Source organism: Lygodium microphyllum, chromosome 12, assembly GCF_053477565.2.
Source record: "Lygodium microphyllum isolate KBCC chromosome 12, Lygodium_microphyllum_v1.1.10, whole genome shotgun sequence".
Lineage (NCBI taxonomy): Eukaryota > Viridiplantae > Streptophyta > Polypodiopsida > Schizaeales > Lygodiaceae > Lygodium > Lygodium microphyllum.
In genome coordinates this window covers 25153971-25170443 of record NC_141146.1, presented here as the reverse complement: position 1 = coordinate 25170443, position 16473 = coordinate 25153971, and the positions used below count along the sequence as shown (strand labels likewise).

Below are 16473 nucleotides of genomic sequence, written 5' to 3'. Positions count from 1 at the left end.
CCCCCTCCTCTAGCGACGAGTTTCATGAGGAGCGGCTTGGTGGTTTGGTCCGAGTTTTGTTAGATTTCTCTTGTGAAATTCTTTATCTTTGAGAGGTGCTCTTTGGAGATGTTCTATAGGTTCCCAAGTCCAATCATTGGTGTCATATCCTTCCCAATGAACAAGATATTCCAATTGACCTCGCAAGATCCTGGAGTCTAAGACATGCTTGACCTCAAATTCTTCATGATCTTCAATCTGCACAGCTGGTGGGGGATTAAATCTCTCCCTCCCTTAGTGGTGAGCTATGGTATGGCCCGAGCAAGAAAACATGGAAGACTAGGTGGATCTTCATGGTGCTGGGGAGTTGGAGTCAATAAGCAATTGGATTGATCTGGGCCACAATAGTCAAGGGCCTAAATCTCTAGTGGTCTAGCTTGGTGGAGGGCCTTGTTGTTTGGAGGTTATGCTTGAGTAATCATACTTTATCACCAACTTTGTATGTTGGATGTTGGAGACAATGTTGGTCCGCGTAATGTTTATACTAATTCTGAGCCTTTTGGATTTGTTACTTGAGTTCTGAGTGTATATCTACTAGGTATTGAGCTTTATCTTGGGCAGTAGGGTTCTTTAGTTGATTGGAGAGATGTACATCCATCCTTGGATGTTGGTCATAGTTTGCAAAGAAAGGAGATTGCTTGATAGATGCATGGATACTATTATTATAAGCAAACTCTATAAAGGGCAAGAGCTCAAACCAATCATTATGATGGCAGAGCTGATGGTGCAACAGAGATATTGTTCCAAGACTTGATTTACCCATTCTGTTTGACCATTAGTCTGTGGATGATTGGCTATGGATAACTTAACTTGGACTCCAGGGAGGTTGCAAAGAATGTTTCAAAAACTAGATATGAATTGGGAATCCCAATCACTGATGATGTCGTCTGGGAGTCCATGTAATCTGAAAATGTATCTGAGGAAGAGTCTAGCGGTAGCTGCGTCTATGATGGTCTTGGTGGTAGGGATGAAATGTGCCATTTTTGTGAACCTATCTACCACAACAAGAATTAAGTCATATTTTTCTGATTTGGGAGGATCTTTTATGAAATCCATGGACAATCACATTTTTCTGATTTGGGAAGATCTTTTATGAAATCCATGGACAAAGAAGACTAGGGTCGCGCTGGAATGGACAAGGGTTGCAGTAGGCCATGTGGTTTGTGATGAGGTACCTTGGCCTTGTCGCAGGTATCACATGATTTTATATATTCCTTAACTTCTTTCCACATGTGGGGCCACCAAAAATATCTTGAAATAAGCTCTAAGGTCTTATTAACTCCAAAGCGTCCTGCTACTGGGGTGTAATGGTGTCGTTGAAGTACCTAGAGTCTTAGCTTTCCTAGAGGGATGTAAAGTAGATACTTACAGTATAATAATCCATCAGTTTCACAGAACTCACAAACTTCATTTCCTTTTCTGTCTTGATTTTTTCTCTTGACATTGTTGCCCAAATCATCATGCGGAAAGGCTTCATGGATTAATTGAATCAAGGTAGGGTCGTCTTGGTGACAACTGGAGATGGCTGCTGGTTGGACGTGCTCTGGCTTAAGCAGTATTGCTTATTCTTGATCAAAAGCTTTTTCTCCCTTTTTAGGTGCCAAGTAGGATCTTCTTGAAAAAGCATTTGATTGACATTGCTGGCATCCTAGACAATAGGTGATGACAAACTCTTGGCTTTCCTTGAGGGATGTAAAGTAGATTCTTATAGTATAATAATTCATTAGTTTCCTAAAACTCACAAACTTCATTTTATTTTCCCTCTTGGATTTTTGTCTTGACATTGTTGGCTAAATCATCATGTGGCAGGGCTTCATGGATTAACCGAATCAAGGTAGGGTCGTCTTGGAGACAACTAGAGATGGCTGTTAACTGGAGGTGTTGTGGCTTGAGTAGTATTGCTCGTTGTTGATCAAAAGCTTCTTATTCTTTCTTAGGTGTCAGGTAGAATCTTCTTGATAAAGCATCTGATTGGCATTGTTGGCATTGTGGGCGATAGGTGATGACAAAGTCAAACCTAGATAACAAGTTACTCCAATGGAATTGTCTTCGAGTGAGGATACAAGTTGTCATAAAGTATTCTAGATTTTTGTGATCTGTATAGATGATAACTTTATGGGCTGCACCCTCTAGATGATGACACCAAGTATTAAAGGCATCTACAACGGCAAGGAGTTCTTTGTCAAGGATCTCATAGTTCATCTCTGGAGGGAAGAACTTCCTTGAGTGAAATGCCACTAGATACACATGACCATTATCTCCATGCTAGGACAAGATGGCTCCTGAGGCATAGTCTGATGCATCGGTCTCCAAGAAAAATGGCTTAGTAGGATCTAGGTGGACTCGGATTAGAGCAGTGGTGAAAGCAGTCTTTAGGGTCTAGAAGGCCTTCTCGGCTTCTAGGGTCCATGAGAACTTTGACTTTCCTATGAGTCTGGTGAGTGGTGTGGCTATCTTTGAGTAATCCTTGATAAATATCCTGTAGAAGTTGGTAAAGCCAAGGAAACATTGGACATCGGGGACACATGTGGGTGTCTACTAGTCAAGAATAGTCTTGATCTTCTTGGGATCCACGAAGATTCTTCTCAGGGAGACATTGTACCCCAAGAATTCCACTTCTATCTAATGGAAAAAAAACTTCTCAAGTTTTGCATAAAGTTCTTTTTCTCTGAACTTTTCCAAAACCAATTGTACATGGTACTCATGCTTCTTTGGATCTTTTGAGAATATCAAGATATCATCCAAGTATATAACTATAAAATCATCTAGATGCTCTAATTAGATAGATATCATTCATCATATGTTGAAACATTGTAGGAGCACTGGTGAGATCGAATGGCATAACAACATACTCATGACCATACCTTGTGTGCGGAAGGCTGTCTTCCATTCGTCTCCTCCTCTGATCCATACAAGATTGTAAGCCCCTCGTAGATCAATCTTTGTGAAGATCTTGACTTTTCCAAGGCTTTCCAAGAGCTTTGGTATCAATGGCAAAGGATATTGATTCTTGACTATTATCTTGTTGAGTCCTCGATAGTCCACACACATTCGAAGTGACTCGTCTTTCTTCTTCACGAATAGAATTGAAACTCCAACAGGAGACTTCAAATACCTAATGACTGCCTTGGCTAAGTTCTCATCAATGTTCTTGCGTAGTTCAGCTAGTTCATTAGGGGATAGCTTGTAGATGCGTCCAAAAGGTGGTTGAGCCTCCTCATGGAGTTCTATAGCACAATTATATGGTATGTGTTCAAGCAAGAGATCTGCATTCTTTTTTTCAAAGACATCTTGGAATTCTTGACACTAGCTTGGTAGCTTAACTGACTCATACTTACTAGATTCTTGAGCTCGTATATGATATATCATGCAGGTTGGTTCCTTCCTTGTTGTGTGCATAAAGGCTTTGGCTCCTAGATATACCGACTTGCCTTAATTTTCACGACATGTAATCTTTTGCTTAACCCAATCAATTCTTTAGCCAAGGCATCCCAAGGATGATTAGATTTGTGGGACTGAATATGACATTAATGCATACACCACATTTGTAATCGCCAAGAGTCAGCATGATGGTCGGGTTTCCTTGATAATATCTCCAGATGCTAGAGATCTTCCATCAACAACTTCAACTCATGCAGGATTGGTCTTTTGGAGTACTGGGATCTAGTGTCTACTCACAAAGCTATCATTAATCAAACATGCAAAGGCCTCCGAGTTGACTAGGGCTTTGAGAAAAAGGGTCTTTCTCATTAGCAAGATCATCTGGGTTGTGATAAGTGAAGTTTCCATGGCTGTGGTTGGGATCAAGAGACCCTTTCTTACATCAAGGTCCAGTTGTTCGGTCTCATTTACAACCGGACATCCTTGTTTCTTACTTAAGGATGGTTATAGCAACTCTTGGGGTTCTTGCCGTCTTATTTGGGCAATTTAGGGCAATGTATCTAGGGTTTCCACGATATAGACATAGATGATTCTCTCTTCGTCTTTCCTTTTCTTGTGGGATCATGGGTTAGAATTTAGCATTATCTATTTGCATTGGTTCGTGCTTGGTTTCTTCTCTGATTGGGGCTGGGTTCCATTCACAAGGCCTTAATTCTTCTCACTTTTCTTGCTTCCTCTCAAACAATCTTTATCACAATGGATAGCTTGCATGATATAATCGTTGAGTGTTTTTGCCTTAGGCATAGTGAGCATAAGGTTCTTAATGTCCTCTCGAAGATCCCATCTAAATTGGCTAATAAAATACTCCTCACGCTAAGTAAGGTCACAGATTAATTGCCTAAATTCATATGCATAAGCAAAGGCAGGGCGGTTACCTTGTCGTAGCTTCCGAAGTTCTGTTTCTACTACTCGACCAGTGTCTGCATTTCCAAATGTGAATATGAGCTCGCAAAGAAATGTCTCATAGTTATGAAGTACTGACATATTCTTGTCCAAGATTGTGACGAACCATGATAAAGCTTGACTACAAAGCAAAGTCCCAATGAATCCCACCTTGAAACATCATCTGGGAATCTATCCGATTACATGTGGATATAGAGCTTTACTTATTGTTGCAAGAATTCCCTGAACTTCAAACAGTCACCTGCATGTGGATATAGAGCTTTGCTTGTTGTTGCAGATAAACTTCGAACAGTCACCATTTAACTTCTTTGGCATACTGATCTTGGGTTCTCTTGTTGGAAGTTGATAAATACGTGGAATCATCTGATCACTTCCTCTATTATTTTGTAAGTCTCGGATCTGGTCTTGCATCTCTTGAAGCGTAGAGCCTGGATGCATAGGGTGTTCTATTTGAAGTTATGCTTGTCGTTATTTCTAGTCTTGAATTTGTTATTGGAGATTTTGAAGGGAGGCCACAATTCTTTCAAGAATCACCTCCATGGTGCTCAGTAGGGCTAGAAAGGAGTCTTGTCAAACTATTATGGGAGCACTAGACTGTGCTCGAGAGACTAGACTAGATGCAAGATTTGATACAAGAATTCTAATTACAAGATAATCCCACATGGGGGCACAAGGTACAATGATAAATTAACAAGATACAGAAAATCCCACAATCCAAGACCGTAGGTATATACAACAGGACTCTATAGGATACGAAGGATCGCGACCATAGCTATGAATACAAGATATCAAAATTACAAGATCTCTCTCAACAAGGATGAACAAGATACAAGACAGTACTAGACAAGATCTCTTACTACGAGATTATAAGGTAACAAGACAATAGAAGTATAATGGAAGACAAGACAAGACTACATACCATAACTAGACAAGAACTAGAACTGGAACTCAAAGTTACTTACTTGGAAATTTTGCCTCAAGCTCCCAAGACTGGCATTGGCAAGAGTGAGGAGCTCTATGGCAAGCCCCTCCTTTTATAGGTGTTGGAGGGCCACTAAAGATATTCTAGAATGTTCCATGATGACATCATTGATGATACAAGCGATGGCATGACATATCTCCTAGAAGATTCTATGATGACATGGCAAGGGTGGGTTCGCATGGTTGACTCGAGGATGTCGTGTTAAGAATGTGTTCGTATGGGGTATGGATACATATGGCATGAGCAAGAATGAATCCGTATACTTGATCATGGCATGTTTGTGACAATTAGTACCACATGAGATTATCAAAGAGCAAACTTTTTAATACCTCTTTATGATATGCGTCTGAGATATACGTTCGAATACATTGCCTAGGAGAGCTTTAGCAACTTCTAGCCAAATAGCATATGCAAGCTAGGAGAGCTCATGGTATGCATAGGGAGAGCAATGGCTTGTGGGATATAAAAGTCACACGAACCAAGTTCCTCCATTCATGTATGACCCAAATTGCCCCTTCACGCAGAAAAAAACCTGGTCATGAGACAAGATCTCTATTAGCTACACGTACAACATACATGGATTTCACTTCAATGTCCCCTCCCCTTAAAAATCTCATACTACAAGGACCATAGCAAATGGTTTATTAAGACCCGGATACCTAGACATATACATGCCACAAGAGATACGATTGCCATTGATTCAAGGTCTCTTCTCATCTATTGGAGATCAAGACAAGTAGCGTAGCTCATATCCTTAGAGCTCAAAGAATTTGCAAATTTACAGATGATTTATTGAGACCTCAGTACCTAGACATATAGATACCATATGAGATGTGAGTAGTCATCAACCAACTCAAGATCTCTTTTCATCTATTGGAGATCGATCAAGACAAGGAGAGCAGCCCACATCTTTAGAGCTGAGAGGATTCTTAGATTGCGCCAAGAGGACGTGAAAAGTAGAGAGCATTACCTATGCAAGTGTAGAGCGCAGCTCATATCCTTAGAGCTCAAAGAATTTGCAAATTTGCAGATGATTTATTGAGACCTCAGTACCTAGACATATAGACACCATATGAGATGCGAGTAGTCATCAACCAATTCAAGGTCTCTTTTCATCTATTGGAGATCGATCAAGACAAGGAGAGCAGCCCACATCTTTAGAGCTGAGAGGATTCTTAGAGATAGAGACTACTCTCCTCAAGACTTAGATTTAATGTAAAACATCTTCCACACACTAATTAGAATCAAAATCATAACTATGAATTGTAGCATTAGTGCTTACAAGCACTCATCTCATAGTGAATGTCCACAAGTCGGCTTTCTAATGAGCTTAACAATATCCACAAGGTCTACTTCGACCTGAGTTGAAGCTTCCAAACTTGCAACAGATTCCACACGACTTAAATCAATGAATAAAATCACTATTGATGATTTCAGTGAGTGGAAAATTTCAAAAAACCAAGCTTTCAAGCTTGGGCTATGGCTGCCAGCGCGGTACACAGTTAGGATTTTACTCTGTGTGATCAGGGAAGGAATTTCAAGAAACCCTCTTAGGTGGAGAGGGCCCACTTGGGGGGACTAACAAAGCCCTATGGTGGTTGCAATGGATGTGCCATATATAGGTTGCGCCATCAATTCAATCTCCATGCTATCCAAAACTGCGCTGATCTGAGAAAACACGCAATGCCGCCTTCATCATTGCCCAGTGTTGGAGTTAGTTGTAGCATGCTGAAGCACATTGAGTTGGGGAGCAATCTCTAGAAGAAAGCCCAATAAGACATTTTCTCTCTTTTGTTCTCTCCAGGTCTTCCAACAGAGGTAGGTATGGCTGACAGCTATGGAGGTGAAGAGGTATTATGAGAAAGTGGCAAGCTCATGTGCACTTAGTGGGAAATGGAGTTGAAGAAAGCTTGTTGGATCAGAGATGGCTCTGATACTGTTTTGCAATATCAAAGTGAGAGTGACAAAAGGTTTGCACAAGAGGGAGAGAGATCTCAAGTACAAGAAGATCTTGCTTAATGAGTCGTTCACAAGTACAACTGGTACACTCTCCGACAACTTGAGAGTGACTTCTTGGTTGTTTAGTAGTACAGTTTAGAACGACAAAGTGAAAATGAACTAAGTGTCGGGTTCAGAGAGAACTCAAATACTGCAAGGGGTCCCAATCCCCATTGAAGCCCCCCATCCCCTCCTGCCATTCCCCAAAGGAGTATTTGCTTCTCTTTACTTGCTAGAGAATTGGGTACAATGACTAGATCAGCTTGTCAACTGGTGTGGACAGCAATCAGCCCAAACATTCCAGCTCTGACACTTGGTCTTGAATTTTGAGCAGCCCTGACCAAGCTTTAGACCCAGCATTTCTCATTCCTTCAGGCCCCCCACAAACCAGTCTGGGAGACCTAAAGGAAAGGTATGGAGCAACTTCAAACTTCCAATTACAACTGTGTGTCTTGAAGACATTTTTCTCTCACCCCTATGTGGGATGGTCTCATAAACCCTCAATGTCTTTTGCAGACTTACCCCGGGCACATAATAGCCCCTCCATGAATTCCTTTCTGTAAGCACACAATCTCTGAGAGACTCGGACTGGAGCCTCCAATTGCCCCAATAGATTAAGAATTTGTAGCTGGACAGTGGATAAATGTTTATAAATGAGAAACAAGAAGCAGTGTTACTAACAACAGTTTTAGCAAACTCTCACACAAGAAAGTACAAATCAAAGCTGTGCTTTCACAAACTCCCATAATGTTACCTTTTTCTGCAGTAGTAGAAAAAGAGCAGCATTAGATCATAGACATTTAACAGTGCAAATTACTCTTAAAACTCGCCTGGAAATAAGTCCGCAGTGTTGACTGAGCTTCTAAAGAGAGAATATCATGAAGTAGTGTATAAAGCTGCACTGCTGGAACCACAGCTGGTGCAGTTTTACCAGAAACTGGAGTAAGAGCTTCAGATATCCCTGAGGGAGACGCTTCATTTAGAGACTTGTAGTTTTCAAATGCCAAGGCCAGCAGCTGTTCTACCTGATCTTGTACATCACACAGCATCCTTTTCTGCAGACCCAAAAGTTTGAAAGTATAAGGCAGTTCAAAACAAATTAAAGTAAGAATTTCCAACAGCCAATATTGCCTGACCTCTTGGCGATTTAGTCCAACTTGGTGTCGCGTGCTAACCACAGGGTACAGTAGATCGTGGATAAGTAAGAAACAATCTTCAGTAGGTGTCGCGACTTCCATTATGCATGAGAGATACCTGAGTTTAACAATTTTTCAGAACAATGAAACAAAACAAGTAGTTGGATCTTCTAACTAAAGTCTGATTTATGAGAATCAGTGAGAACTCACCTCAGCTTAGTGTAAGCATCCGACACACCATAGTAGTCTGCAAACTGAGATAATAACCACTTCCAGGACCCATGCAAACGTAGATTTCTCTTCCCAAATCGTTGTCTCTGCATTGCAGCTTCCAAGACTGTGTCATAGGCTAAAGTTTCACTAACGACACCGAGCTGTCACATGAGCACAAACACAGGCCAGTTCAGAGAATGAGGGACCTGATATTAAACCAAAATCTTCCTACGCATCAAAAGCTAAAATGGCAAACAAGACCTGTCATTATGAGTAACAACAACTAATTACCTTGTTAAATGTGGAAACACCAGAGTCAATGGCATAATTTATGAAAAGCTGCACCTTTCCAACACATTCTTCATATCTCTCATCATATAATGACCACCATCGTATTCTGTCATTCTGCAAACAAGATATCCATGTATCACACATTCCTCAAAGATGTCAACTTCAAAATATTAGGCGCTTCACTGTGAACATCTCTGCACGCCCATGCACACGTGTGTGCACGCACGCTCTCTACTTCCCTCCCTCCCTCCCTATGGTCAGCTATTTCTACTCTGTGTGGTCAGGGATTGGTACAATCAACATCAACATCAATGTCTTTGCAAGGTATCTTGGTGGAGGCTTGATCACCCACTGCTTGGGTATCCCTCATCCTGTCCGATTGTCATTGTTATATGTACTATATATAGTGGGTCTTTCATCAATATATTTCATTGTACTTATCACCCATGCTCTAAGAGAGGATTTTAGCATTGTATTGGCACTGTATTCAAGTGCATTTCATTTCTGTGTGGGAGGCATCATTCAGCCTCATCGACCTGCATTTATTGCCTCATTATCGACTCATACATGCACACTGCATCCTATTGGAGAGGGAAACTGGAAGCACTCTGTTGGTTGTCCATAGCATGTGCCTTTGTACACTTTCTTGTGCTTTGGTATATATATTTCATTTTACCAAGTACATTATTCTTGAGTTCATGTATTATTGTTCTTTTGTTCAGTTCTCTATGTTTAAAGCAGCTTCATTTTTTTCTTTCCGTTGCTCCACATTCATCTGACAGAAATAACGCAATGTCTCTCACAAACTTGCAATTGCCTTTGACCACCTTGTAAACTCTTCTAATAAGCCAATGCTTGCCCATCCTACATCAAAACTGCATTAATCCTTTTCTCACATGCATGACACCGGACGAAACCTTTGTAGAAATCTTGTAAGATTAAATATTTTCTTTCATTTATTGAATGCTGCAATTTCTTTTTCAGCCCATCTGAAAGGAGATCCCTTCTTCTACAAAAGCATGCAAGGGTGAAGCGATTTCATAGAAGTAATGAATGAATATTCTGTAACTCAGACGAGGACGTTAAAAGCTTTGACACTCTGATTATCTGTCATTTTACATATTTTAGACAACACATTTTGGTTTTGGTACAGTGACCATTTTGGTCAATTGTGTGGGCTGACCTGAGTATCCACATTTTGGGCATGGCCTGTTTGTGTTCCAATTGTGGCCTCAATTTGCCTATTTATAGGCAGCTTGCCCCCTTCACTCGATTCAACCATTGATCCATCAGATCAGCCAGCCCTCCTCATTCTTCTCTCATCCCCCTCCTATCAAGTACCCACGCTGACGTTCAATGTTGTGTGTTGGGGCTGAGTATTGCAGCCTTGTGTCATTCAGCCATCAATTAGTTTGTTTCTTCTCTCGCCCATGTCTCCTGGCAACTGTGGCTATCACTTGTAGTTAGCAACTACTGCCTGTGGTTGTCATTGTTGCACTGCCTGTGGTTGTCATTGTTGCAACTACCTGTCCGCCGCTTGCTTGGGCAGGCTGACCTAGGCACCAACATTTTGGGCCTGGCCAGTTTGTATACCAATTGTGTCCTCAGTTTGCCTATTTATAGGCAGCCTACCCTCCTCACTCCATTCACTCATTTGATTAGCCAGACTTCCTCGTTCTTCTCTCATCCCCCTACCTCTATCTAGCATCCACACTAACACTCAATTGATCATCAATCAGTTTGTTCATTCTCTCTCCTGTGTTTCATTCAATCTCCTTCTTCTCTATTCACTCTGTGTTCAATTTCCTTTCCACTGCAAACTCTCACACATAGCCCCAAAAGTTAGCAGGATCCATGAGTACACGCTTAGAGACATGTGGCCAAAATATGAATTTGCAGCAACAAGAATTCACTCTTTCCAGTAACCAGCCTATACTTTTTGAGTTCTGCAAACACTATAGCCAAATCCTTCCAATGCTTTTTCTCATTCTATGAATACATTATTATGTCATTAACAAAATTTCCCAGAAAGGACCTACATATCAATAGATTCTAGACATAATTCCGTTCAAAGTTGTAGGAGCATTTATAAGCCCAAGTGGCATGACTAAGCACACATACAAGCCCAATGTGGTCAGAAAAGCTATCTTGTGCACTCTAGATCTATCTGGCTGAAAATTGGAGATCTCTCTATGCAATCCAAGATATCATCAATCTTTGGTATGGTAAACCAACTCTTGATGGTATTCTTATCCGATGCACAATGCACAAAAGGCTATGTGCATCCACCATGAGACATCCTTTTTTGGAACCAAATGCACAAATGATGGCATGGTAGTGATGGCATGGCATGCTAACATAACAGAAATTTAGCAAGGAAAATATATTTCACTAATTAAACATTAAAGTTTTAGTTTGGGCCAAAAGTTTGGGCAGCCAATTAAGGTTTAACATTTGGACAAGCCATTTGAAAGTTTTGGCAGCCCGATGGCATTTTACTTTTATTATAATACATGAAATTAGCCTTCATTATTGACCAAGGACATTCAGCATAATCAATACAAATATAATCAACTTAATAGTATAGCAGCAAACTCAATGTTCCTAATCAAATGAGACGATGCCGATTGGCCCCAACCTCTAGCACCCCTTGTGGAATATCCTTAACTTTCATTGAAAGAGCTTCACAATTGTCATTTCGCCAATAGGCAGAAATGGGTTGTCCCTTCCCTTTTCATGCCATGCAACTTTCTGATCCTCTAATAACTATTCTTATCAGATCATGTATAGAGCGGTGACACAACTGATAAAATTTTGATTGGGCAAGCAATAAGAACATTCACCCATCTATATTCGCTTTTGGCTCAAGCATTAGTACTTGGAGTAATGAGAAGCAACTCACCATTCCTCTTGCTTTGACAAAGGCACAAAGGTTGGTCTTTCACAACAGCAACCAACCTTGATATGATGCAATAATCAAAGATGGTTGGCTATCTAGGACCCAGTATTTCATACTCACATGGAACACATCAACCCATTGCCATTGTGTCTGGGAGCACATCCTTGACTAGGAGGTGGCAGGCCCACCCAAGAACTAAAAGGGTGCATGTACATTATGGCGATCTCCTACTTGTGTGAGCTTCATCACTGCCTTGTGAGCTCTCGCCATGGCTAGTTAGTCGTCCATATTCATATATTTTTGGGTCTTTGGTTGCAACTTGCTCTACAGCTGCCCATCCTTTTCGGAGATAGTTTCATATAGCACCCCACTATTGCCTATATTACAACCGTGCTCACTGCTGTCTTTTGGCGAGTGTTAAGCTAAGTCTACATAACCTCAGTACACACACACAAGCTACAAACAAGAAGCAGACTCGGAAGTTTGGGTGATCTCAGACAAGAAGCTGATACAGTAGTGGACAGATTCATTTTCCTGACTAAATAATGTGCCATAACTGATTTTTATGTGCTTGACTCTATGAGGAGGGAAAATGAGCTTATAAGTTTTGACTACTTTAAGTTTATACGAGGGAAACAGGATGTTCTTAGTTGATCTTTACTAAATGTCCAATCTTGGAGTCTTATCTTCCTTTCAAGAGTTGAAATCAAAAATAGTTTTATGATGCATACTGATATCAAATCTCTGACTTGCACATAAGAGAGAGAACGAAGTACAATGTTCATCAACCACATCTCCCATGTATCTAATACAAAGAATAAAGAGAAGCCTGCTCTTCTTGGAATATGCACAAGCACACATGTTCTTCCATGCTACATATGTGTACAAATGCACATACACACAAAATACACTTTTTTTGAACCATTGTCATTCTCTTAAACCAACCTGATCATCACTTATAGATGAAAGCTGCACATAAACTCTCCCTTGAAAATTTTTCTTGGAATCTTCTACTTCCAGAATAAGATCATCATTGGCACTTTCTGGATGGCTGAAAGAAAAAAAGATGTGCATATCTTGAAATAACTGGACCAGAGGTTACCAACAAGGTTTAATCTAATTTAAATAAGAGGTTTACTTGTTTTGTTTTGTTAAATCAAGTAAATGTGACTTACAAAACATGAAAATCTCCAGAGCCAGGGTGCACTCGTAAAACATCCTCCTCCGCTGTACTCTTGAGCCTTAAAAGACAACTATATGTCTCTGTAAATTCAAAGGTTGACTAAGATCAATTACATGTAATTCTAGCTTTTTTAAAGAAATTACATGCAGTCCTTTTTGTTTATTAGCTTTTGCTCCACATACTGTCTCTTTTTGGCTTTACTCCACATACTTTCTCTTTGCCCTTATCCCTCCCTCATGCACACTCCCTATTGCATGATCCCTCCCTTCACACCCCTCATCCCTAAATTGCCTAATGTAGAATTCTGAATGCTATTTGCATATTCCTCTTCTCCCTTCTATCCTTTCCTAATCCACCACCCACCCCCCCCCCAAAAAAAAAAAAACTTTCCATTCCTCTTCCAAGTTCCAACTCCCTACCTAACAAATAGCTATGAGTGTTACTTGCTTATTTCTCTTCTCCCTTATCTATCCTATCCTAATCAACCCCCCCTACTTGCTTATTCCTCTTCTCTCTAATATATCCTGTCCTAATCAGTCCCCCACCTGGTTACATCCCTCCCTTCCTACCTGATCTCTCCAAATCCCCCCCCCCCCCTTATCTATCCTATCCTAATCAACCCCCCCTACTTGCTTATTCCTCTTCTCTCTAATATATCCTGTCCTAATCAGTCCCCCACCTGGTTACATCCCTCCCTTCCTACCTGATCTCTCCAAATCCCCCCCCCCTTTCTTCTTTCCATTCCCCTCACAACTCCCTGATCTGTAGTACATACCATCGCCTAACAAATAGTTCTGAATGTTACTTGCTTATTTCTCTTTTACCTAATCTATCCTGTCCTAATCAATCCCCCTACTTGCTTATTCCTCTTCTATTTGATATCTCCCATTATAATCAATCCTCCCCACCCAGTCCCTATGCTCTGTCCCTACCTAGTATCCCTTAACGCGCCCCACCCCCAAAAAGTCCATCCTAATCCATTCATCCATAATGCCTCCCCCTCACCCTCAAAATTCATTTATAATTCCTCCCTCCTTTCCCCCCAACCCTATCTAATCTCCACAACGCTCCTTATTCCTCTTCTCTTTGATATCTCCAGTCACAATCAATCCTCCCCACCCAGTCGCGATCCTCTGTCCCTACCTAGTATCCCTTAACGCGCCCCACCCCCAAAAAGTCCATCCTAATCCATTCATCCATAATCCCTCCCCTTCACCCTCAAAATACATTTATAATTCCTCCCTCCTTTCCCCCAACCCTATCTAATCTTCCCAATCCCCCTTACCTAGTATCCCTTAACACGCCCCACCCCCAAAAAGTCCATCCTAATACATTCATCCATAATCCCTCCCCTTCACCCTCAAAATTCATTTATAATTCCTCCCTCCTTTCCCCCAACCTATCTAATCTTCCCAATTCCTCTTCTCTCTAATATATCATGTCCTAATCAATCCTCCCCAGCCAGTCCCATTCCTCCCCAGCTAGCTAATCTCCCCAATCCCCAAACACTGTCCCTCTCCCCTCCCCCTCACCATCAAAATCCATCCACAATCCCTCCCCCATATTGAGCTCTCCCTACCTAATCTCTAATAAATCATGTCCTAATCAATCCTCCCCAAACACCATTCCTCTCTCCTCCCCCTCACCATCAAAATCCATCCACAATCCCTCCTCCCCCATATTGAGCTCTCCCTACCCAATCTCTAATATATCATGTCCTAACCATTCCTCCCCAGCCAGCCCCATTCTTCCCTTCCTAGCGAACCTCCCAAACACCTTCCCTCACCCTTCCCCCTCGCCATCAAAATCGATCCACAATCCCTCCTCCCCCATATTGAGCTCTCCCTACCTAATCTCCCCAATTCCCCTTCTTCCTCTTCTCTCTAATATATCCTATCCTAATCCATTCATCCATAATCCCTCTCCCCTCCCCGTCACCCTCAAAATCCATTTATAATCCCCCCCCCAACCCTATCTAATCTTCCCAATCCCCCTTATCCCTCTTCTCTCTACTATATCATGTCTTAATCAATCCTCCCCAAACAGTCCCTTTCCTCCTTTCCTAGCTAATCTCCCCAAACACCATCCCTCACCACTCCTCCTCACCATCAAATACATCCACAATCCTCCTCCCCCCTGTTGAGCTCTCACCATCAAAATCCATCCACAATCCCTCCTCCTCGCACCTATTGAGCTCTCCCTACCTAATCTCCCCAATCCCCCTTTTTGCTCTTCTCTATAATATCTCCTATCCTAACCAATGCTCCCCACCCAATCCCATTCTTCCCTCCCTAGCTAATCTCCCCAAACACCCCTTGCCCCCAAAGTCCATCCTAAACCATCAATCAATAATCCCTCCCCCTCACCATCAAAATCCATCCATAATTCCTCCCTCCCTAGCTAGTCTTCCCAAACACCCCCTAACCCCAAAAACCATAAACCATCAATCAATAATCCCTCTCCCCTCCCTCTCATCCTCAAAATCCATCCATACTCTCCCTACCTAACTTAACACTCCTCCCTAATCTCTCTCCATCCCACTCCCCCCCAATCTCTCTCCATTCCACTTCCATCCTTAGTCATTATCCACCTAATAGCACCTTTATCACTCCCCAATCTATCCCTATGTGAAAATACATGAGCATGAGTTCTTCACCAAGCCATTGTCTCATATAGATGGAGGCATCCACCCACCCAAAACCCAACCAGTGTTTGGATTTGATATCTCATGTAAAGAACATTCACTAATCAACCACTCACACAAGCAATCATACATGCACACACCTATTGTGCATAGACATATGTCATCCATGTAAGCTGTTATACAAATTTTATCAAACTCGCCGCTCCCCTCCAAGGGACAAATTTTTCATCTTCCACTTCCTTCCTTAATCCCTTCCCCTCCCTAGTCTTCATCCATAATAGCTCCCTCTTTTAGCATGTAACACTCCCCAATATATTCCAAGGGACAAATTTTTCATCTTCCACTTCCTTCCTTAATCCCTTCCCCTCCCTAGTCTTCATCCATAATAGCTCCCTCTTTTAGCATGTAAGACTCCCCAATATATCCCAAGGAAACATACATAAGCATGAGTTCTTCACCCATACTCAGATTTCACATCTCATCTAGAGAACATTCATCAAGCTCACAACTACAATGACTCGTGCACACCATACAGTCATGCCTATTGTGGGTAGCACTTGCCAACCATGTAAGCCATCTAACAAATCATGTCACACTCCCCCTCCCTAGATCTCTTAGCCTGCCATTTTATTCTATCAACCTGTCAGGTCCTGGTTGTGAGCTCCATTAGAGTCTACCGTCTAGTAGAGACATCGGAACTCTGACTATTTAGTATTTTATCCATCCAGTTTTCAATGCATTTCT

The 16473-nt window shown here is 41.5% G+C and overlaps 1 protein-coding gene across 1 annotated transcript in view; it reads right to left on the bottom strand.

The window, feature by feature from the left end:
* Positions 1-16473, bottom strand: part of LOC148027550 (uncharacterized) — a 45433-nt gene that overhangs the window by 13274 nt on the left and 15686 nt on the right. Inside the window, exons 8-13 of the mRNA XM_087689281.1 lie at positions 13078-13165; positions 12848-12953; positions 9004-9117; positions 8710-8873; positions 8500-8617; positions 8194-8418 (exon numbers count right to left, since the gene is read on the bottom strand). Of these exons, the coding sequence (XP_087545407.1) occupies positions 8194-8418; positions 8500-8617; positions 8710-8873; positions 9004-9117; positions 12848-12953; positions 13078-13165 (815 nt within the window). The remainder of the gene's footprint in view (positions 1-8193; positions 8419-8499; positions 8618-8709; positions 8874-9003; positions 9118-12847; positions 12954-13077; positions 13166-16473) is intronic.